This window comes from Thalia democratica, chromosome 1, assembly GCF_965202585.1.
Source record: "Thalia democratica chromosome 1, ktThaDemo2.hap1.1, whole genome shotgun sequence".
Taxonomy (NCBI): Eukaryota; Metazoa; Chordata; class Thaliacea; order Salpida; family Salpidae; genus Thalia; species Thalia democratica.
The window spans coordinates 54,343,126-54,367,917 of record NC_139165.1 but is presented as its reverse complement, the minus strand read 5'-3'; the positions used below and the strand labels follow the sequence as shown (position 1 = coordinate 54,367,917).

The following is a 24,792-nucleotide window of genomic DNA, read 5'->3' as shown; positions in this document are numbered from 1 at the left end:
AAGATCAAGCAACGAAGAAAACTTTTTAAAGACAAAGCAAGATTACGAACTAATAATGAAAAAATGCGGTTACAATGATAAACTTAATTTTGAAACAACGGAGCAAAAAAAACAAAACGACCAATAAAAGTAAAAGAAAGCGAAATATAATTTGGTATAATCCCCCATTCTGTACTTCAGTTAAAACGAACATCGGCAGAGAATTTATAAATCTAGTAAAAAAACATTTCAACAAAAATAACCCATTATCAAAGATATTTAACAAACATAATATGCGAATCAGTTATTCATGTATGGCGAATTTGGAGAGATTAATTAAGTCACATAATCAAAGGATTTTAAACAAAAGTAATTTAGTCAAAAATCAGTGTAATTGCGCCGGTGGCTGTAAATATAATTTGAAGGGGGGCAATTGCCCGTCAGAGAACATTATTTACAAGGCAACAGTTAACTCTGACCTTGAAAAGAAGTTCTACATCGGCTTATGCTCTACTCAATTCAGATTTCGGTATGCCAACCATAAAAAGTCCTTCAAAGGTGGTGTATACGAAAATGAAACTGAGCTTTCGAAGTATGTTTGCGGCCTTAAGCGCAAAAACATTGATTTTAAATTAACTTGGGAGGTGATAAAAAGAGCACAGCCAATAGCAGATGGTAACAACTCTGTTTGTAGGCTGTGCTTAAAAGAATCAACAGCCGTTATGTATGCGTTAAAAAAGGAAGGTTGTTTAAATAAGAGGAGCGAATTTATATCGTCTTGTCGACATATGAAAAAGCTTCTCTTAAAATACAACAAATTTTGAAGCATTTTATAGTCAATTAACTGTTGTTTTCGTTAATTTTAGTTGTTTGATTAGTTAGATGGTAGATCGATTTTTGTACTGAATATTTGTAATGTACAATATTACGTCATACTGTTTTTTTGTTTTTTTGCACAACTTTTGTATCTTTGTTTAGTACAGTGCTTTTTATTTTGAATTTAACTGGCTGATGATTAAAGCTTTATGAAAAATTAAAGCTTTATGAAACATATGTACCAGAATTTTTAAAATCGCAATTTTAATAAATTATTTAAAAGCCCTTCAAGTGTGCTCAGTAGAAGGTGTTTAAGTTTGAACATTAACCTTATTTTATATATATATATATAGAATTAAGTTATTTAACTTAATAAATTAAGTTTTTCACACTGAGCCCACCTTGAGGGCTTTATTATTAAAAAGGTTTATTTAAAGAGGCTAAACTCAAAGGACTCGAGTTTCGTGACTATTCACTCATCAGCTTCAAAACAAGTTTTTGAAAACTTCCCCTCGGTTGCATAATAAGCATTTTCCACAAGGGTAGTTGCTATTTTAGTTGCTACAGTTAGGGAAAAAGGTGGGTTGAAATAAATAATTTTTCTTTTTCTTTGCTTTTTGTTGTTTTTTCATTTGCTTTTTGGTATGTTAGGTTGAATTTGTAGTTGGCGGATTTTAGTGCTTATTAATAACTGTGTTTTATACGGTTAAATGATTCTTGGTTAATTGATAAATTGTTTAGTCTTTCGTTAATAGTTATAGGTAATTGTTTTGATATTTGATTAGGGTGATTTGATTTGTTGTTTACGTAAAGGATATCCGAATTTAGTTTTCTGAATGGGATGTATGTTTTGTTGGGTAAGTTTAGTTCGATATCTAAAAAATCTGTTTTGATTAGGCCTGCATCCACTGTTATTTCAAATCCCCATTTGTTAAATTTTTTTTGTAATTCTTTTGTTGTGTTTTCTATGGTTCTCGGCGATTTAGATTGGATGACCGCAAGGCCATCGTCTCTATATATACCGAATTCTTCTTCATTGAATATATTAGTTTTTTTTATTTCGCTTAGCATGAAAAGTCCTACCATGTCGCACACTTCGGCTCCATTGTAGGATCCCATGCTAACGTTAAAGAGGTCAGAGATATTATATATATATTTAATAAGAAAAAACAATTGACATTTAATATAGTAGATTTACAATCTACATTTTTATAACGCATAATATTATAATAAGTAATAATATACATAATATTAGTAATGCATTTATTAGTATATGAAATACCTTAACAAATGCTCGTCAAAGTATTTTGATTAAATTTCTATCAACAAACTAAATTTTAATACCAAAATTGTTTAAAAAATAAGGTAGTCGGTAGAATTCGATATGTAAGGTTTTTTTTCTATGTTTAATAGTTTAATGGTTATAGTGTTGTACTTAAACGATTTAACTATAACCATTAAACTGTTAAACATAGAATAAAAAATTAACTTTATTTGTTTGAACCTTCAATAAACTAGCACAACTAACTTCAAGGCATAATAGCTTAAATTATGATTTATAGATTAATAACTTAAAAGTTAATTTTCTTTTAATCAATTGCTTATTTTATTAATCACAAGAAAAAAAAAATTATGTACTTAAATGATTTTTAGAAAAGCTATCAAAAATTTTTGATGAATAACAATATAGAGAGCCATAAAAGTTGTACATTACATAGTATCAACTAACTACTTATAATGTAAGTAAAAGTATTTCTTAATTAAAAGTGTTTTGCTTTATTTTTTCATTATTGTAGTATTGCCTAGTACAAAATACTACTTCATTAGAACATAATTTAACTACTAATAAAACATATTTATCTAATTAATCTTGTACCATTAATGTTATAAAGTGATAACTTATAAATAAAGTATTTTGACAGGTTTTAATAATAATTTTATCTAGTTTTTCAGTTTCTAGTGAAAGCTGTCATATTTTAGTTTGTTGTAGCACTTCAGCAAGTTGTTTAACAATAGATTAAACATTCATCGAATATTTAAACTCTTGAAAACAAAGCTCAATAAAACAAGATATTTTAACTACAATATAAACGGTAAATTAAGAACGGGACTAGTGTAAATAGTTTGTCATGTAAAATATTCAACATATAATTAGTTTAATTTTACCAATAAAATTTTTAACAGTACTGTACTTTGTATTCATTATAGATTTTAACGTGGCTTATCCCTGCAGAAACGAAGTTGCTGCTGTAGCTAAATGGTGTTATGAAAACGGTCTGTATCGGGAGGCTAACAACCACATTACATCTCTTGTTTACATGAGTCCTATTCTAAAAGCCCCGCTCAATTAAACTGAAAGGAAACTGCTAGATGATAATTACTTGGAGGCAGAACAGCCTTTAGATAATTTTTGGGTTTTCTCACAACATAACGTTGAAAATGAAAACCTTAGAAACAAACTGGAGAGAGAAATTAAGTTTTAAAGTTCAGCTAACTGATGCAGTTGTTGATCTACTCGACTGTGTTTAAAGCTAACCACTGTTAGGAGCGTTGAATTTGAATATAAGTTTTTCAAAGAGTTTTTGCTACTACACACAGCTTATTACGTTCTTGAAGCTAGAAATCGAATGTCGCGTAAAAAAGTTTGAAGTACATACTTAGAAGAGGTGTCTCAATGGAAAAATAAAAATTTTAAGCCGTATGTGACTCCGAGGCTTTATGCGGCACAAAGTCTGTTCAAGACTTTTTTGATCATTTCAACAACAGAGCAAAAACTGTTGACATTGCTCGTATAGCGTATTATGAACGGAAACGCTGTTTCGATGACAAAAAGTACGACCCGCGATATGAAAGTTCTTTGGCAGTTGCACTTGTTTAGTTAAGAGATTAAATAAACTACTAAAACTTAGTTGTTTAGAACATCGCTAGAGTACAGCTTCGCTTATTTCCGTTTATGTTTAAAACTTTATAAAATGTTTTTGTTACGTATGAAACCGTTTTGTTTAGTCATGTCCTTTGTTTCTGTTAATGGACGCAATAGAATAATAGAAAATAACACGAGTGTTAAATTAGCTTGGTAACGTTTTTCAAAAATTTTAACAAAATGTCCAAATTTTAAATCCAATTATTTTCCTTATCTTAATTGCTAAATATTTTTTTTTTAATTTTAGTGAGAAGTCCTTTGTCTTTAATATACAAAAAAATCCATTGGATTGGGGCTTGACGTTTAGTGTGGGGCCCCTTAGAAAAAATTAGTTTTTTTATCAATTTTCACTTTGCACGAATTTAAAAAAAAAACAACTTTTTTTTTTTTTATTCATATTTATTAGTATAAATAGATCAAAACATTAACAATTGCAAAAAAAAATTGTTTAACATTATTCACATATATATATAAAAATGAAAAATAAAAATTGATTTAACTTATTTTTTTGTTTTTAATTCGAGCTAAGTAATAATCGATAACAAAACTCATATTTCATACTGTTTGGCCTTATTCCGGAATTAGAAATTCTAGAATAAGGCTAAATAGTACAAAATAATAACAGTTGGAAAAAAAAGTGTTGTACAGAATTTATTTATTAATAAATATGAATATTAAAAGAAAAAAAAACTATTTTTTTTTTTTTTTATTCGAGCTAAGTAAAATTTGATAAAAAAACTCATTTTTTCTAAGGGGCCCCACACTAAACGTCAAGCCCCAATCCAATGGATTTTTTTTTTGTATATTAAAGACAAAGGACTGCTCACTAAAATTAAAACAAAAATTTTTATTTAGCTATTAAGATAAGGAAAATAATCGGATCTAAAATTTGGAACTTTTTTTTAAATTCTTGATAGACATTACCAAGCTAACTTAACACTAGTGAAAATAACTATCTTATAACTAGTATTTTTAAGTAATGTAGACAAATAGAAATAAAATATATATCTGCAATACTTTTTTAATTGATTGTTACTGTATTCTATTATATGTGACAGATTAATTTGTACAATTAAGTTGATAAAGCAAGGTACAGTTTCTACTTTAATTTTGGTCTTAGTAGTAAACTTTATTTAAGCTGTTTTTTTTTTTGAAGTTATCTTAATCCATAGATATCAATTATAGCTTCTTATAATGTAACTTTTTGTGATGACAACTTATAGGTGTTTGTAATAAATAAATAATTTTACTATGTTTTCATTAAAGATTGACTATGGAAGAAGCCCAGTGTTTATAATGTTAAATTAAGTTGAAGTTTTTATAAAATTTATCAACCTCGATAATTTGTCATGCACTAAAATAAATTGAAACTTTTGTAAATTATTAAGCTAGTATGTAAAAGTGTTATTAAGTTTCGAAGGTATTTGAGTAGTTTATTTATTTAACCAATTTTGAGTAGATATTGCAAAGTTGATTTGTATATCAGTTTGAATAACTAAATACTATTTAAAAGCATGGGCAAACAATAAGTGATATTGACCATGTTTATAACTTACTTTATTTACTACTTATGTTTTTGACTTAATTGTTTTGTGTTGTGTATTTAAGCAGCATATTTCAATATGTTTTAAGGCAGTTGTCGGCAGCCTTTTACAAACAACTGGTAAGTTATTTTAGGAAAAGTACCTTTTGGGTCGCTTTGTACAGAAACAGTCTTCTCCGGAATGTAATTAATTAAAATAATTGTAGTAATAAACAAAAAACACGTTTATTAACTGAAAAAACTACATAAATTAAAGATAAGTCACTAAAAAAAATTAAATTTTAAATGAAAAATATAGTTGTTATTCATTACCAGTAAAGTTTCAAAAGAATTAAAGAATCCTGTTTTTAGCTAAAAAGTACAAGCTAGTTTTTACTTGAAGGTTTTTACTTAGCAGGTAGCACTTGGCCTGCGGCCGTAGTTTGCTAAGAACTAGGCTGAGATTTAAAAAAATATATTCCTTTGCACATGTCTTAGTTAACTTTTTCTATGCCATATGTTTAAGGTAGATTTATTTACTATTGAAACTGCTTCTTATAAAATCAATTTTAATTATAAGTTGACAACGCAAAAAAATAAACAAATATTCGTTTTTAAACGTTTATTTACCATATCAGATTCTTTGAACTTACTTCAACCATACTCTTTGTCGTGTTAAACAGTAGATTTAAACACGAAGAAGTTAAACTTTAAAAAGTTATTTAAGTAGTTCCTAAAACAGCTAATGCTCTTAAAAATTTTTCACATTTAATTATTTTTAAAACACTATACACGAGTTAACTGTTTGAGATACTCAATAATTGTTAGTCTGCTTTATTGTTAATTTGCAATAGTATTTAAGTAATTAATTTCTCAAATAATTCAACAAAAATATTTTACTTACACCACATTGTATTAGAGTCTATCTACTCTACAGTAAAAAGTATTTGAATAGAACATGCCTTAAAGTTTAAACAGTAAAACATTTATTAAAAAAAAAAGACCTGTATTAATAATGATATTATGAGTTTCGTGCTTTTATCATAGAAATCTTTTGTTTTTACTGCTAAACTTATTTCCTTTAAAATTGATTACTATTACTTATTTCTATACTATAAAAAACTGTATGGATATTCATCCAGTAAAAAAAACAAACAAACTTATATAGCCAATTAAAAACAAACTTTGAAAATCAATTAAGAGTCCTTAAACTTTCAACAAAAAGTTAGAATTTACTTTATTATTATATTTTTATTTATTTAAATTTTTTAAAGTTGTAATAAAATAAAACTTGGAATAATTACTTGTATAATTAACGGATATTCTTCATATTGCATTTACTTTATGGTAATTTAGTAAAGATCATTGACTCTAGCTAAAAATTCATCTGCTAAACTCAACAATTAACTATATACTTTTATTTAATTTTTTTTTCATAAAACGTTTTTTTTTTACAGACTAAATTTTAATCAATGAGCTCGTCAGTGTTAAAAAAAAGTTCTTGTTTATAACTTCTTCTTATGTTTTTTGGAATAGTTTCAATAGTTTTTGTGAGATATTAATACTCAATTTAAATCGTTTGTATTAACTTTAAAAGAGAAAAAATATTTTATTTTTACATTTGCAAATGATAAATGAAACCACAATGTCTTAAACAAGACGTTAAAAAGTACCTAAATGGTGTGCTACTCGATAACTGAAAGGTTATTTTGCGCACCAGGTCCCAGGACCGAATAGTTTTACTGATTTTATTTTTGTCACTCAATAAACAACAAAGACAGCTTATCTAAAATCAGACATCTGTGCGGATTTCAAGATAACTTTGTTACAAATTAGGTAGTTACCCTAAAATGTATAAACTATAATAACCTAGAAATGTCTAAGATAGATGAACTCTGCAGCAATGCCTTCTTTTAAGAAAAATTCCAACCCTAAAAAAAGATACAAGCTAAAAGTTTTGCCAGGTGCTTGTTGGAATATTGATAGTATAGATGCAGAATGTATGTCAATTTTAGCTCTTTTAAGTCTAAATAAAGTTCCTATTCATATTCTACCTTGTTCACCTAGGGGTAGAAAAACTTCTGTTTCCCCAGAATTTGAAGCAGATGAGTCTTATTGTTCAGGAATTGATGAAATAATTGAATTTTTAAAGTGAGTTTTTAAAGTTAGTTCTCAAAAAATTTATAAGTATTTATAAGTATTTATAAGTTATATTTAATAATAACATTTTATACAGTATCCTTCTTTTATTACTATTATCAGATTACATATTATTACTATCCCCAGAAAACTTTTATCGTCGCAAGGGGTAGAGTTTAAGACTGATGTTTTTTACCATAAAAAATCAGATTTTGATCACAGATAGGTATTTTTGAGTATACAGGTCATTGAACCAAAAATTTTTTGAGATTTTTTTTTTGTTTTGTTCAATAAACTATAACTATTCAACACTGACATGTGTTTATGTGTGTTAAATGAGTCAACACCCTTCAACTGAGCTATGAAATGTATAATTTGTTATTATTATATATTACAGTGAGTTTGTTTTGCTAGGATCTTTTGTTAACAATTGCCTAAATTTATGTTTTGAATAGTTAAATTATATTTATTATTTTTTAAAATACCATAATGCAGTTATTTTAAATTATTGATATTTCTGTTGCATACAACTAGTTTTTTGTACATTTAGTTTTTTTATAGATAACAAGTACTATAATAACTATTAAGTTCAGAGTTACCATTTAGTCTATAATTCTTATAGGGTTCTTACTTCCCTATAAATTTGCAATAATGTGAAAAATCCCTATTAATCCCAAAAAAAATTGTAAAGTAAGTAAAAATACCTATAAATTATGTTTTTTTTGGATTGTGATTGGAATTTAAAGGACAAAACAGTGACACCACATGGTGAAAAATACGTAAAAAAAAGTTTTAATTATTATTTTTAACCTTAAATCTTTGCAATCTCAGTACAAAACTACATGGCGCCAGCTAGCGGATATTTTTTCTTTTTTATATCAAATTAAATTTATCTAATGTTTGCTAATTTAACTAATATTAGGGCTGAAAAACCTTAAAAATTTTAAATTTATTTTAAGACTGCGCTTATAAACAGTCTATGACATATTTTATTTATGTACAGTAACCTCTCGCATCTTTACGCACTCGTGACGTTACGCACTCTTGTTTAGTTACGCATTTTAGAATTTAATTATGAAATTTACAAATTTTAGAAAACAATTTTTTTTTTAAATATTGCACAAATTAGGTTTAAGGTACAATTTTAATTTAAAATATGTTTTCAAATGCTAACTCACCTCTCTATATCTTTAGACTTTGTAAACTTAAGTTCCTTGACTAATTGATAAACATTTAGTTAATTTCTAAAAAAAGAAATCTAAAGAAACTTCCTAGCAAAAAGTAGCAGTGATACTTCATAATTAAAGAGCTTATACTTAACACAAATCTCATTGTTTTTTTTAGTTACATATCGCTAATTTTCATTTGACGTTTTTTTTTTAGTTTAAGTTCTTCTTCTGTAACACTTGCTTTTAACCGCAAGCTTTGAAATTTTTCGCGAATTGCCTTCATTTCTTCATAATGCTCACCAGCACCAGTTACAGCTTTGGAAGAACACAACTTCGTGTTAAAACTGGTGGTCTTTATTAACATTGGTTTAAACCTTCAAATTCAAATTCTGCTTCTTGCTATAAAAAATATTCTTCATCAGTTTCAAAATGATCATTTGAAGTTCATGTTTATGAAATTAATTTCACTGTCTGCTGCTTTAACTTCCTCTAAAATACTTTGTGAGTATTCTTTAGTTGTTTGATTGGTAATTGTAATAAAATTGTTTATACCTTTTACCATTTCTTAATTGTAAAAAAATGGTAAATTTTAAATTGTATTTGCTTAGTAGAAAAGAGTATAAATGTTAAGTATCAAATAAGTCACATATAAACAAAGATAAAGATAAAATCAACTTATTATTAAAATGGTAAAACTTTTCTACAAGTATTATTATTTTATTAAATCTTTTTTTTTTTTTCAAGTATAGTTTTATCTTTAGCTTTAATATTTATAAATAAAGTAAATAAACTGTTAAAAGTGGAAAAGTCCCCAGACTGCTTTTAACTAGAAGCAATATCAAAAAACAGCAATTATATTAAGTATATTTGGTACCTCTCGTATTTTTACGATCTCTCGTATCTTTACGCATTTTTTCCGTGGACACAATGTGCGTAAATAAGCGAGAGGTTATTGTACCTTAAAAATATGTTTGTAAATTCTTAATTTTTGATTATTTCCCTATAAATCTGCTATATTTTATGGATTTCCCTATAAATTTATTTTGGAGCTTTAGTGGAAACCCTGTTCTGTGAAAACCTTGAATTTGTAAATTTAGGCAGAAATAACCTGAAATACTTTGAATTTGATAGATTTAAAAAAAACAGGAGTTTAAGAAATTTTTTGCATGTTAGTATAATGAAATTTACCTCAGATAAAAAAATGTTATACACAAAAAAATACATATTATAAATTTTGAAGGACTTTTAAAGTTACATTAAAGTATATTTTAATATTTATAAACTATTTAAACTTATATACAAAGTTTCTGTGGCTTTTATTGCCTTTACTGTTGTTCAATCTATCAGTTCAAAAATTAATGTTTGTTGTTTTACTTTTTATTCACAATAGATTACATATTACTTTTTTAAATTAAAGCAATCTACTACTTTTTCCAAACATAAAGATTAAATTATCTAACTTTGTAGTATAAATTAACTAGCTAGTTGTTATGTTCATATATATTGTGACACAATTATTAGATATATTTTTCGAATGATTAGTAACCAGTAAATATTAAGAATTAGTACTTCTTTCATTTTCTTGTAAGTTGGTTATACTATGATTTGTTATTTTATTTTGTATGTTTACTATAATTTAGACTTAATAATTACAAATACTATATATTTTTATAACAGTCTGATTTATCATTAAGTATTTTATCTATTATTAACCATTAATCTATAAAAATCTATAGCAATTATTTTTAATGCACACATGTATATACCTACTTTAGCTTCTATATTTTCCTTACAGTATTTATTTTTGTTATTATGTTATTACTTAACATGTGTTAATGTACAAAAAGAAGGATACTGTATAATTTGTTATTATTATATGTTCCAGTGAACTTTTTTTACTAGGATCTTTTGTTAACAAACAATTAAATTTGTATTTTGAATAGTTATACTATTTAAATAAATTTCATACCTTAAATTATTTTTTTTACTAAAAATGGACAATAAAACGTTTTTTTTCAAAAACCTGAAAGTATATCAGAAAATAGAAGAAATGTTGTTTTTCATTAAATAAATATAGGTGTTATTTAAGGTTAAGTTCAGGCAGTTGTGAAATTTTAAATATATTTGTTAGAACAGTAAAAAGCAAACAAGATCAGGAGTGTACATTTACCAACACATCTGCAAAATTTTAACTCTTTCTATAAAGAATTATTTCTGTTAGATTGCTTTGTCCAGTCTGATTTTGTCCAGTTAAAAAAAAAAACTATGGGATATAGTTACTAAAGTATTGAGTTGTAGATTTTTGTAGTGTTTTCCCAAGTATTTTTTTAAGATATAGAAGGTTTTTAGCTTTTCTTATCTAATTATTTACTATACAAAACTTAATTATATACTTTTTTCAGCAGTATTAATAGTTAGATGATAGATATAAATTTCAATATAAAAATGAATAAATGAACAAAAATTTTTGCTAATCTTTTGTTAATAAACTTACTAGCATAGAAAGTTTGCTGAAATATATAATAAAAACTAATGTTCACACTACGCTTTTTTTATAGAACAAGTACTTTTATTTTAAAAAGTTGATTTACAAATAAAGATAAATTGTCATGTTGTTTTTTTGTATAAGTTCTTAGGTAACAGTTTCAATAATAGCTTAACTTTTACTAAATTATTTTGTTGTAAATGTTAATATTTTGATTTTATATATCTTTTTAAATTTTACAAACTTTTACATATATTTTTATAAAATAAAATGCTAATATTATCCTAAAATCATTTAGTAAAAGGTAAGCTATTTATGGATACTAGTACCGAATAATTTAAAATATAAACAACATTACAATTTATCTTAAAAATAAAATCAACTTCTTAAAAAGTGGCTTAACATTTTTATTATAGAAATTAACATCTATTTGTATTGTATAACTTGTTAAAAGTGATATTTTGTATATTAATATATTTTAACCAACTTTGTTGAATTGAAGTACAGTTAGTTTTAAAAGTATTTGTAAAACTAAAAAAATTAGATGAAATTTGAAGCTTTCTGAATTAAAAAAGAATTACACTTTACTTAAATATAGTCTCACATTTAAGCACATTTAAAAGTTTTTAATTATTTTTTTAAATATCTTAAGTGCACTAAGACTTAGTTTTGTTTGATGATAAGTTAACACAAAAAAATGCCTGAAAGAAAAATTAATTTTTATTTAGCGCATATATTGTGTAAATTTGATAAAAAATGTACTATTTTTTCAATTAAAAGAAATGAAATAATAAAGACCTTTAATCAACATTGGTAAATAGTAAAACAAATTAGTTACCACACCTTGATAACAAGAAAGTAAAAAATAAAAACAAGTTAAACAATATAAAAATAACATCACTTAGTGCATTTAAATAATTATTTTTTGTATTAACTTTTTAATTATGAGTTTTATTATTAATATTTTTCTTACCTGTTTGAATTTTCTTGTTTTTATATGTTTTATTTAATTAATTCATTAGCTTTTTCTAAGTTGAATTCAAGAAAAAAAGTTCTTTGAAATCATGATACTTTTTTATAATGTGACTAAATTAATAATTAATAAAAGTGGTACTTTTACTGTTAAAAAGATCTATCAATACAGTATTAATATATATTAGTATTGTAGTATTAATTAATCAGATTGTATATTTTTTTGCAGTAATGAAGGATACTATTTTGACCAGCATCTTTCTTGTGAACAAAAAGCTGACAATATAGCTTTCATTTCTTATGTACTTGAAAATTTAAAACCAGCTCTATTATATACACTATGGGCTGATAATTCAAATTATTTTCAAGTAACGAGGCCTGCATATTCAAGAATTTGTAGGTGAGTAACCAATGTCAAAGTTATATAACAGCTGTAGTTACAATTTACAGTTTAAACAAAACAGTTTTACTTTGCTAAAAAAATTTGTTTGCTTAAAAACTATCGTTATTGTTTTGTTTTATTTAATTTTTTTCAAAAGTGTCAAGATAAAAAACTTTATCATTAGTTTTTTAGTGAAAATAATTTATATTTTATTTTGCATGGTTAAATTGTTGTTTTGAGTAGTTTGTTAACTTCTTTGCAGATTTCCATCTAATATGTGGTTACCATCTAAAATAAGGAATCAGAAATTACAAAACTTAGTAAAGGGATGTAAATCAAGTGAAAAAGATTTACTAATAAGACGAAGAAGTTTTATGGTAAATGCCAAAAAATGTATGAATGTACTTGATCTTAAGCTAGCTTCTAAAACAGGGAATAGTAAATTCTTTTTCGGATTAAAACCTTCTCTTATTGATGCTATTTTATTTGGTTTGTTTTCAGTATTGATGAATGTCCCATTACAGTCTTTTGAGTTAAAAGTTAGTTTTATAATTCGTAATTTTAAACTTATGTATATTTATTACTATTAGTTCTTTTATTTTTAAGTGTTCAGCATAAAACTGAACTTGACTACATAAAAAAAAAACACACATTCTTTAAGCTTAAAAATACTAGAGTAGTAAATCAAAGCTTTGACTAAATTAGTAAGGCAGTGAGATTTAATTAATACAATTTAATATACACTAAATCAAATTTATGAGTGTCAAAATATCTTTAAATTTTCTATGTAGAATATTAGTCATAAGACCAGCTAGTGAATAATTCAGTTTTAAAAAAATAACTACAGGAATGCCTTAACATTTTAAAGATGTTTTAATGCTAATTTTAAATAACTTTTATCTGATTTAAAACAGTTAAACTTTTTTACACCTTATTCTTCTATAATGTTTACATTATATCTTGCAATAATTAATGAGTAAACTCATAGATTACATTAACTTAACTAAAATTGTAGTTTTTTTGTAAAATTTCTAAATTTATAACTTTAGTATCAAAAATAATATAAGGTTAAAATGGTAAAAGTATATATTACTATTAAAATCTGTACTGTTATCTTTTCATGTGATTAAAAGTGAATGATCATTAAGGAAGCTTTACAATCTACCCACTTGCAAAAATTGTGTTGATTGATGGAATTTGATATAATTGTTATTTCTAAACTTCATTAATATAGTTTTAAAGTGTATAAACTACTTATTTTTGTTTATTTACAGAGTCACTTTCTTAATTGCAAAAACTTAAAAGCTCATTATGAAACAACAACTACACTGTACCATAAGTCAGCTAACTTTACTCGTGATAAAGATTATAGCAAAAATGGTAGTATGAAAAACATATTAGTTGAAGCACAAACTTCCTATGCTGTGAATAAAGACACAGTTTGTTTTAATTTAAAATTAAATAAGAATTAGTTTAGTTTTAATTTTTTTTAAATTAAACTATGAAATTAAAAAAAAATAAATTATATTTTTTACTTCTATATTAAAATTGTTTAGAAAGTTAATAATTTTAAAAGTCTTACAATAGTATTTTATGTGTTCTGTTTTTTCAACTTTTATGTCTTCTAAGAAAAAGTATGATTTTTTTGTTTAGTCGTATAAGCTAAAGACTTAGAAATTATTGTTTTGATTTATTTATAAGGTGTTAAATTTATAATATAAACAATAAAGGCCTTCCTTGTTTAAGCAGCGCTGCCACAAGGTCAGGAAAAGTCAGGAAAAACTAAAAAAAATTACAAAAGTCAGGAAAAAAGGGGGTTTTTGAAAAAAATCAGGAAATTTGAAAAAATTTGTAAAAACGCTAGGTTTTGTCAGTACAAATTTACAAAGTTCCTTATTTTCCAAAGCCATTAAATTATAAAAGAATAATTAAACAACCTTTAAAGTCAGACTAAAATTGCAAAATTTTTCTTGAAATTTCGAATTTATTTTATTTTCAATGCCTTCATCAGGTAAAAAATAATAAAATATCCTTAATAAAACTTATAAAAAAAATTATATTAACATATTGAACAACTACCCTACTTGAACAAACAGTTTATTTAAGCTTTTTCAGTATTGATGATCTGTGGCAAGGACACTTCCATTGTGAAACTCTGATATATACACAAAAGTTTGTCTTGCAGAATTTTAAAATCAATATATTTTTCGTTAAAGTAAATATTTAAGTTCTTTATGATTAAGCTTTAATAAGTTAAGTATTTTATGTAACAAGTATATGTGTATACTTTACCTCTTTAAATAGTTGTTAAAATATGAAAGTGAGTAAAAGCAGATTATGTTATTAACTTGTCATGAATGAAATGGATGTTAGATCATTGAGCTCACTAAAAACACTTTTTTTTAACTTGTATGAAAAATAAGATTGAAAGCTTTATATTTATAGTTTCAAGTGTCTGATTATGTATGTTATAATAAGTTTTAAATTATGAGTTTGATTTAGAAAAGTCAGGAAAATTTTTGTAAAAAGTCATAAAAAGTTAGGAAATCTTTCTCAGTTTGATCTGTGGCAACTCTGTTTTAGTTGATTTTAAATTTTAACTCTAATGTATACTTGAATATCTACAATTTTAATTATTAAGTTATAAGAACTGATTTAAGTTTAAGCAAATCTTTAAACGTGTGTTACGATGTTATATTTTTTTGCACTAATTTAAGACTGAAACAAAACTTCCAGAATTATTTAAACCTGTGTTCTACTTACATTGTTGGACAGCAATATATATGTTTTTATTGAAAACTGTGGCCGAAAACTTTAGAGTTTTTCTAACATAAAATTAATGGAAATTGCAGAGGCTTTAAATTGATTATTTAAGTTAATTTCCATAGACTGTAAAAAATTAATCCTTAGCATAATACTTTATTACAAAAATAAATTATAATTTTCAAGTAATACTTAGAACTTTTTTTTAGCATATATATAAAAACATAATCATTTAATTACTACCTTGCACCTATGATCAAAATAATAATAATCTTCAAACATTATTTTTATTACTAAAAAATAAAGACTTCCGGAAATACATTCTTTAAAATTTTGAAAACTGAACCCTAAAGTTGTAGGACTTTAAATGTCAAAAATTAGAAGATGGCACAAAAACGATAGGTTGTTTGCTAGTTTAGTATAGTAATTTTTTGTACAAAAGTGGAAAAAACTAAGTTTAGCTGATGATTTATTATAATTATAGCTTAAATTATAGTTTTATGCTAAATTTTGTAAGTAATTTGAAAATTGTATATGCTGACTATTAAGTATAGAAATAAAAAAAAAGTTAGAAATATGTACCTTCTATTGCTTACAACTTATTTTTTACAAAATTTATTTTTCTCTAGAAATTTTACTGAGGTTTTATTAACAGATTCCAAATATAAAACAATGTTCTATCCTGTAGGGCATTTCAATAATTTCAATTTCATAATTTAAATCTTATTCAAATAGAAAATATATTTTACACAAATTATAAATTTTACAATTTCCCATTTTGTTAAAAATAATATGTTCAGTGTTTCATATGCTAAAAAGAAATATAACATAACTTTAAGTAAAGATAAACAAAATGTTTAAGTTTTAAAAGAAAATAAATTTTTAATTAAGGTTTGAAGTATTTTATACTACAGACTTTCCGTAATTTACAAAAAGTTTAACTCATGAATTACAAGTTCAAATTTTATTATATTTATTTTTTAAGTAAGGTTTTAATGTGTTTTTGAATTTTTTTAGGTTTTAACACTAGGAGTTGGAGCGGGAATAATGATTTCTTATGCTCTACTGTGCGGTATTTTTACATCTGAACGAAGTAAACTAGCAAAACTCATGAACACAAAGTGAGATATCAAATTTTTGTCACAAATTAATATACTCTATGGTAGTTTATAATGAAATGAATAAACAATTTATCTTTAATAAGTATGAGAAATTAACATTTTTTGCTAATATTTGTTTCAAGAAACTCGTACAATTTTATATTTAGTAACATATCATGAAATTTTATAGTTGTCAATATTAAAAAAGATTCTACGAATCCTTCTCTATAAAAGCTTTATTTAATGAAAAGTTAAATATTATATTTTTATATTTAAAGTTTTGTTTAGAAAAATATGTTGCCTTAGAGTTTTGTGTATTAAATATATTTTTTCTAAATTTTTCTTGTTTGGTGCTTTAACTTGCTTAGTATATTCTTTTTTGAGTTTTATAGTAGAAAATTTTCATATTTGTTATAAGCAATTTTAATTATTTTCTTTTTGTTGTATTTTTCTAATTTATTTTTATTGAGATAATAAATTATTCAACATTTTTGATACTTAATTATATTTTCATAAAAACACTTATAGCTGTATACTCCAACTACTCTTACTAATCATTTTTAGTACAAAAGTATTAAATAACGCAATTTTAAGTTCGTTCTTATGAAATTAATTGATCATTTCTAAAAGCATAATGTCACTAAAGTTTTTTGTATTTGTTGTTTAGCGCTGTTGCTGAATTCATTATAGAACTTTTCGTGCTACAACTTAATTTTTCCCTTTGTACTCTAGAGCTGCTGCATCTAACTTAGTCATATCGTTTAGTGATTTGTGATGGTTAGTTTGACCTGCAAGAACTTTAAACTTACTGCATATTTCTTCAAGTTTTGTTTTTCTAACTGGTATAAAAAAATCTAAACTCTTTAAAAAAACAACGACAATAGATTCAGAGATCTTTCGTTATATTAAAACATTTTCAATTCTGTTGAAAATTATTTGCTTTCATAGAAATACAATGAAGACATTTTTTAGTTTGGATATGTTAAAATAAGGAAGTAAAATTCAATTTATTAAAAATAGTACTTAAACAGGTAAAAGTGTTGAATAATTCACTATAATTTCAGACTTAATAATATGTATTTAAATAAAAAAAAATCTTTTAATTTAAGCAGACAAACTATTACTTGAGTTTTGTACTTAACTATAACTACGGTATATAAAAAACAATTGTAAACAAAAATGTCAAAAAATCCCCTAAATCAGAACTTAAATGAAAAACTTCGTTTAAGACTATAATTTTTTGAGTTATAGTTTGAACAAATCATTTAAATTATTTTTTTATTTAGTATTTTGAATCCACCAGGGGCGTAGCGTTGGAAGGTACACTGGCCATTGCGTGCCTCCTATAAAAAAACATGTATTATTTTTATCCTTAAATCATTTAATTTCCCTGCTTAGTTATTTTTTATTATGTTTATGTAGTATTCTAAAAGTTAAACGAATTTTTTGAATTCTTTATATACAAATTCAGTGTGTAAACGTTATTGTGTACCGGCTCTAATGAAGATTCCACTAAAAAAATTTCCTTAAATTTATATACTTCATAAGAATTTAGATTCAAAAAGTTCACTGGTTTTGTAGGTCACCGTAGTATTATAACAGTTATGAATGATTTTTTTACAAGGATAAATGCTAACACCTTGTAAACAATCATCAAGCTAAACCTATCCTATGATGGATTGATTCAAAAATTTAATAAAAAACTGCTAACGAAGTGAAAATAAACTAATAATAAGATACAGTAACCTCTCGCATTTTTACGCACTCGTGACGTTACGCATTTTAGAATTCTAAAAAATTCAAAAAAAGTTTTTTTTTTTCAATATTGCACAAATTAGGTTTATTGTTAGTTTAATAAAAGTATGTTTTTAAATGCAAACTCAACTCTCTATATCTTTAGAATTTGTAAACTTATGTTCCTTGATTAATTGATAAACATTTAGTTATACCTCAGTATATCAGAAATTTTGTTAACAATATCAGATTAAAAATTCTGGAAGAAACACGACTGTGTTAAATAATGAACTTATAATTAAATAATGACAGTTTAAAACACAAATAAATAATACAGCACTCTCGCTCTATATTTAAATAAACATCTATAAAAGAAAAAATTTTCTTATATATTTTAGTTCAAAAGAAGAAATCCATAACAGCACCAAATGCATTTTTTTGTAAAGGCTATAGAAGCAAATTTTTATCCACATCATTTCTTAATTGTAAACAAATGCTTAATTATAAATTGAATTTGCTAAGTAGAATAGAAAATAAATGTTAAGTAACAAATAAGTCACGTATAAATAAAGATAAAACCTACTTATTATGAATTAAGTAAAATTTTTCTACAAGTATTATTATTTTTTATATAAATATAATTTCTTTTTTTTTAATATATGTATAGTTTTATCTTTTGTTTTCATATTTATAAATAAAGTAAACAAATTGTTAAAAGTGGGAAAGTACCTAATCTTCTTTTATCAAGAAGCAATATCAAAAAACAGCCATTATTGTAAATATATTTGGTACCTCTCGTATCTTTACGATCTCTCATATCTTTACGCATTTTTTCTGTGGACACAATGTGCGTAAATAAGCGAGAGGTTACTGTATTTAATATTGATAAAATAAGTATTAAAAAGCAAAAAAAAAACATTAATAAATAAAACAAATGATAAATAAAAAGTTCATACTGTGATTACAGTATAATCCTCACTATACAAAAAGTTTTATTTAAATTTCAGTAAACTTGAAATTTTTAGTAAAGTAGTTTCTTATTTACAAAAATAATGAACAAATCAAAGATTGTAATTCTATGAACCATTAGAATTGAAATACATCAATTATTTTAAAATTTGTTCAGTCAAATCATGAACAAACTTTAACCAACTTGTAAGAAAATTTATTTTATAATTAAGCATTTGTTTACAACTAAGAAATGGTGTGCTGTCTATACTAAAATTTGTTTTTAAAGCTTTTTACAAAAATATGCATTGGTTGCTGTAAAGGATTTCTTCTTTTGAACAAAAATATATAAAATAAAAGAAAAATAATTAACAAAAATTGTTTATGTTACTACAACTTTTTTTAATTTGACCTTTGCCCACATATGGATAAATTTTTCTTGCATTGTACTAAACAGCAAGAAGGTATAAAGAAGCCTAGCGAGAAGGTATTATGTAACTGAGGGATCAATAAGATATATTTCGAGCAAAAGAAAGATCATAAAAAACAGTGCCTTTCAGGTGTCGGATAGCATGATAAATAGCATTTCAAGGACATAAAATTTTGATTTTCTGTAATTCTAAAATGCATAACTAAACGATAGTGCGTAACTTCACGAGTGCGTAAAGATACGAGAGGTTACTGTAATTAACAAACATTGCAAATCATATTGTTATAAAACTATAGTATGTCTATTATATATAGAAATGATGTTGAATTTAAAGAATGTTGGGTGTGCCCTTTAGAAAAGGACTTGATTAAAATGTCTCTAATTCTAGAGGTACACACTTTCTTAATATCTTATTATAATGTTTATTAGTTTATCAGTTATAATGTTTAAAGTTAAGTAGTATATTAGCAGTATAAGTAGTAGTTTTAGTATATAATAAAGGGAAAGTATTTGATCGTTTTAATGATTTTAATAAGCAACTAATAAAGAGCGCTCAAATGGGAAGAGAACAATACTACCGCGACCTGTTAGTTAGGCACAACATCCTTATAAAAGGCAGAAAATGCAACAACCCTTGTAGGTCACCTTACCTCTAAAGCTAAGTACCATGTTTGAAGAGACGTAATGAGAGAGCATATGTGGGCGTTCGGGGCATCGAGAGACACACGGGCCGAAATTTTTGTGTGTCTTTCGGGCTTGGTGGTAGCCGAAGCATGCCAAACCTCGAGCCGCTCATTAAAAAACACATAAAAAGAGGATCAATTATAATGAGCGACTGCTGACCCGCCTACAACAACATCAGTAATCTTGTCGACACGAACGGGGCGTCGATGGATTATTGCCATTATACTGTCAACCATAGTGTCAGTTTCAACAATCTTTCTAACCGTTGGGTTCATACCCAAACGGTAGAAAGGTTTTAAGGAGATCTGAAGGACCACATAAGTGGTCGCGGCAAAGGGTTGAAAATAAAACAAAATGTCTTAAGACACTTGTTTTTGAAGAAGCACAAAATAAACAAGTTTCATTATTTGTTAATTGAGTGCGGGAAGTCATTCCCGTACGAAGAAGAAAAAGACTAATTTTTCAGCTAACTACAAGTAATATGTTTGTAGTACTTAAAATGTTTTTATTTATAACTCGTTCTTTAGTTAAATTGCTAGTTGAGTGCAGGAGGCCACTCCTGTACGAACAGAATGATGTTTTTAGTAGTTAATTTAAATTAATTAGTTAAAATTGTTAAAGTTTTTCGCTATTCTTCATTTTAAGATAATTCTTTATAGTTAAGTTGTTAGTATTATTGAAATGGTTTTTGTAAGTAATAATAAGCGTTTATACGAAAGCAGCATAATTAGTTTTATATTAATATATGTTTAAACAATGCAAAAGTAGATTTATGTCAATAAATTTATATAGTTTTTGTTTTATAACATTTATTAGGTACATTAGACTAAATATTATGTTTTGCTAAAGTCAAGTCAGTCATACAATTTAGTAGTTACGCTTAAAAGATAATCTTTAATTTGCCAAACAAGTATGAGTCATGGGTAAAAGCTTTTTTTTAACAAAAAAGGTTAAAGTTTATGTATTTTTTTAGGGTAAATTTTTTAATACAAATAATAGTTCTTTTTGAAATAAATTAAGAGTGGTATATTCAAGATTTCTGTTAGTTTTTTATTTAGCTTAAAAATTCGGCTGAAGCCTATACTTGATAATATTGTTTATCAAACGATAAAAAACGGTTAAAAAACTTGGTCTAAAGACCTGGTGTAAGATCAAACTTTTTGGTTATCGAGTCGTACACAACATGCTTATACAACCTATTACGATCTAATAAATTATTTTTTTTATCTTCAACAAATAACACCAACGAAAAAATATACTAAGTAAAACAAAAATTCTGAAAAGTATATTTATTTAGTAAATTGTATACAAAATGAACATAAAAACTTTTCTAACAACGTTAAAATAATAAAATAGTTAAAAAACAGTCGTGCCCAAATAGGTGTATATATTGTCTGATTATAGTTAATTATGTGTGCCTCGACTGGAGTCTTGATACAGATGTACAGTTAACTAAGTTAAACTTATTCTTTACTGATTTATAACATATCTATAAACTATTAGTTACGCTAATATTATTACATATTAGTAGAATAACCTGTTTATTTCAATTAGATATATTCTATACTCGTTTACTTTTTAAACATTTTTAGTTGAATTTTATATTAAAAAACTAACTTAATCTTATAGTTGGGCTTAATCTTGCTCTAAAGATTAAAATGGTATAATCAAAACTTAATGTTAACTTGAGCTGGTCTCTCAGCTCACAAAAATCCAGATTTTGGATTATTGAATTTTATTATATATATTTTATTTATTGAATTTTTATAATGGTTAAATCTATATTATAACAAAATAAAAGTTAGATACAATTAAAAAGCAGATTGAATTTAAATTAAAAAACAAAGCACAAAAAATCAAACTTCTTATTAAACTTTCAAAGCCCTGACTAATAATTAAGTTACAGCGCAATATATAAAAGCACCATGACTTAAAACTAGTGATGTACCGAACTCACTATCCGGGTCCGGCCGGATATTGCCATTTTTGTCTGATATCCGGATCCGGCCGGATTCTTTTTTGAAAATAAAAGTCCGGATCCGGTTCCGGCCGGATTCTAATTTGAAAAAAAAAGTCCGAATCCGGTTCCGGCCGGATTCTTATTAAAAAAAAAAGTCCGGACCCGGATCTAGTTAGTGAAAAAGAGCATACTGAAAAGTATTTTTTCAAAAGCAAAACCTGTGTAAACTAATAAGAGTCATTTTCGTCAGTTAAAATTCAACACCTACCGTGATTGGCTCATTTTGTACACGTGACTAATTTACATTTGTTTACATTTAAACTATAAAATAAACATTTTAGAAATGCAAATCTTTACATATTTTGTAAAATTGAAAACTTTGGAATGAATACTTGCATTATTTACTTTAAACAGTTGAGCTCAGAGAACATTTAGAATTAATACGGTTGAATGTACGAGCCAATGAGAATCATATGACGAAATGTTTCAAACTAAATACTGATGCAACAAAACATCAGAACATGACAGGCAGTTTATATGTAAGCAGTTAGTTAGTTTGGTGTGCAGCTTGAAGCAACAAAATATCTTGAACTTTTTTGTGAATGCCTATTGTAAGTAGTGTTTTGTTTTAAAAGTGAATATTTCAACTGGTGTTTAATTGTTTAAATATTTAAGCCAGGTTTATAGTTTAATAGTTTATTAAAAATTTTACAGTTTCTTGTTTACTAAAAGTTTTATTTAATTTTTAGTTTATTGTTTTAAGTCTTTTGATATAGATTTAAATAGCTTCCAGTTTTTAAAGTGTTACCAAAGTAATTAATAATTTTGTATATGCTAGTATTTCTTGTTGTGTTTTATATAAAAGATTCATCACTCAAAACTGTCGTGTCTGATTATAGAAAGTAGTCTCAGTTAGAATTTAGTATTTGTTAGATATTAATTAAATAAGGTAGGATTTAATTATGATGGGTAGTACTAATAACTTATATACCACAATCAGTCCACAACTTTACAACCAAATTGTCAATCTTTGCTAACTGTTCTACTGATTATTAGATTAAAGTAATTTTTTCAGTTTTTAAAAACCTCATTCTGACTCAGGCTTGTTTATACTCACTCTGGCTAATTTTATTGACTTAAACAGTGGCAACCCTGCTAGTTTGAAAATTTTTGGGAATTTTAGAATATCTTGGACTGCCTCAGGCTAGTTTAGTTTTCTATAAAAACTCAGGCTATTTTCCTTTAGATTTTGAATGAGTTTGAGCTGATCCAGTTTTCAATATTTTGTAATTTTCTAGTGTATTTTCTTCAAGAACTTGATTTCAGATTTTTAATTGTAAATAACACCTAAATTTGTAAACCTTGTGGCTAGCTGTTCTACTTATTATTAGATAGAAGTTCTTTTTTTTCAGTTTTTAAAAACCTCATTCTGACTCAGGCTAGTTTATACTAGTGATGTACCGGACTCACTATCCGGGTCCGGCCGGATATTGCCACTTTTGTCTGATATCCGGATCCGGCCGGATTCTAATTTGAAAAAAAAGTCCTGATCCGGTTCCGACCGGATTCTAATTTGAAAAAAAAGTCCGGATCCGGGTCCGGCCGGACTCTAATTTGAAAAAAAGTCCGGATCCGGCCGGATTCTAATTTAAAAAAAAAGTCCGGATCCGGCCGGACCTGAAGTTGTGGGTCCGGTACACCACTACTTAAAACACATATGTATTAGACAATAAGTAAAATAGTTAATTATTGTTTTAGAAAGGAGCAGTCGGGTATCTAAATTAGAGATCTTATACAGATATTTTAAATATTTAATAATTAAACTATGTTATATATTACGGGTTTTTATGTAATATGAAAGTTAAATGTGTACATAAAACAACAAGGTGGTTTATATGCTAAGTATAAACCTACAGCAAAAAGACCTCTAGCCGTTTTGTTAGGCGTAGTAAAAAAGCACGGTTTATCTGAGATCTTTAATTTAGATACCCGACTGCTCCTTTCTAAAACAATAATTAACTATTTTACTTAATTATTAGTCAGGGCTTTGAAAGTCTAATTATAAGTTTGATTTTTTTTTGCTTTGTTTTTTAATTTAAATTCAATCTGCTTTTAAATTGTATCTAACTTAAATTTTGTTATAATTTAGAGTTAAGCATCATAAAAATTCAATAAATAAAATATATATTATACCAAGTTTCTTTGGTTTTTATTGCCTTTACTATTGTTTAATTTATTAATTCAATAATTAATGTTTGTTGTTTTAGTTTTAATTCGCAATAGGTTACATACTACCTGTTTAAATTAAAGCGCTCTACTACTTTCCCAAACATAAAGAATAAATTAGCTAACTTTCTATTATAAATTAACTAGCTAGTTGTTATGTTCATATATTTCGTGACGTAATTATTAGATATATATTTTTCAATATTATATGTTTTGGTTTTAAGAAAACAAATAGAGAGATCTCAACTGCTGGAGGAGAAGTAATATATATTAAGTAATATATATAAGATGTTTTCTTAAAACCAAAACATATAATATTACTGCTCTTCAACCCTGAATTGAGCACTCTACAAAGATTGAAAGAATAAATATATATTTTTCAATGATTAGTTACCAGTAAATATTAAGAATTAGTACTTCCTTCATTTTCATGTAAGTAGTTTATACTATGTTATTTTATTTTTACTTTAATTTAGACTTAATAATTACAAGTATTATATAGTTTTATAACAGCCGGATTTAACATTAAGTATTTTATCTATTATTAACCATTAACCTAT

The 24,792-nt window shown here is 25.6% G+C and overlaps 1 protein-coding gene across 2 annotated transcripts; it reads left to right on the top strand.

The window, feature by feature from the left end:
• The first annotated feature begins 7,139 nt into the window (after window positions 1-7,139).
• On the top strand, window positions 7,140-16,598 carry LOC145846391 (metaxin-1-like). Of its 2 annotated transcripts, XM_082953206.1 has the most exons (5): window positions 7,140-7,391; window positions 12,235-12,405; window positions 12,650-12,926; window positions 13,662-13,826; window positions 16,168-16,598. In XM_082953206.1, exons 1-5 carry the CDS (start codon window positions 7,144-7,146, stop codon window positions 16,273-16,275), a joined length of 969 nt encoding a protein of 322 aa, XP_082809332.1. In that variant the 5' UTR covers window positions 7,140-7,143; the 3' UTR covers window positions 16,276-16,598. The 2 variants fall into 2 exon arrangements, with proteins under 2 accessions (XP_082809332.1, XP_082809339.1); XM_082953213.1 differs by lacking the exon at window positions 13,662-13,826.
• Window positions 16,599-24,792: the final 8,194 nt, after the last annotated feature.

Bases quoted from the DNA above. Each gene is read 5' to 3' on its own strand.
- LOC145846391 (XM_082953206.1), top strand. From the start codon at position 7,144: ATGCCTTCTTTTAAGAAAAATTCCAACCCTAAAAAAAGATACAAGCTA. The intron at 7,392-12,234 runs GTGAGTTTTTAA...ATTTTTTTGCAG, and splicing joins GAAATAATTGAATTTTTAAA to TAATGAAGGATACTATTTTG. The intron at 12,406-12,649 runs GTGAGTAACCAA...ACTTCTTTGCAG, and splicing joins GCATATTCAAGAATTTGTAG to ATTTCCATCTAATATGTGGT.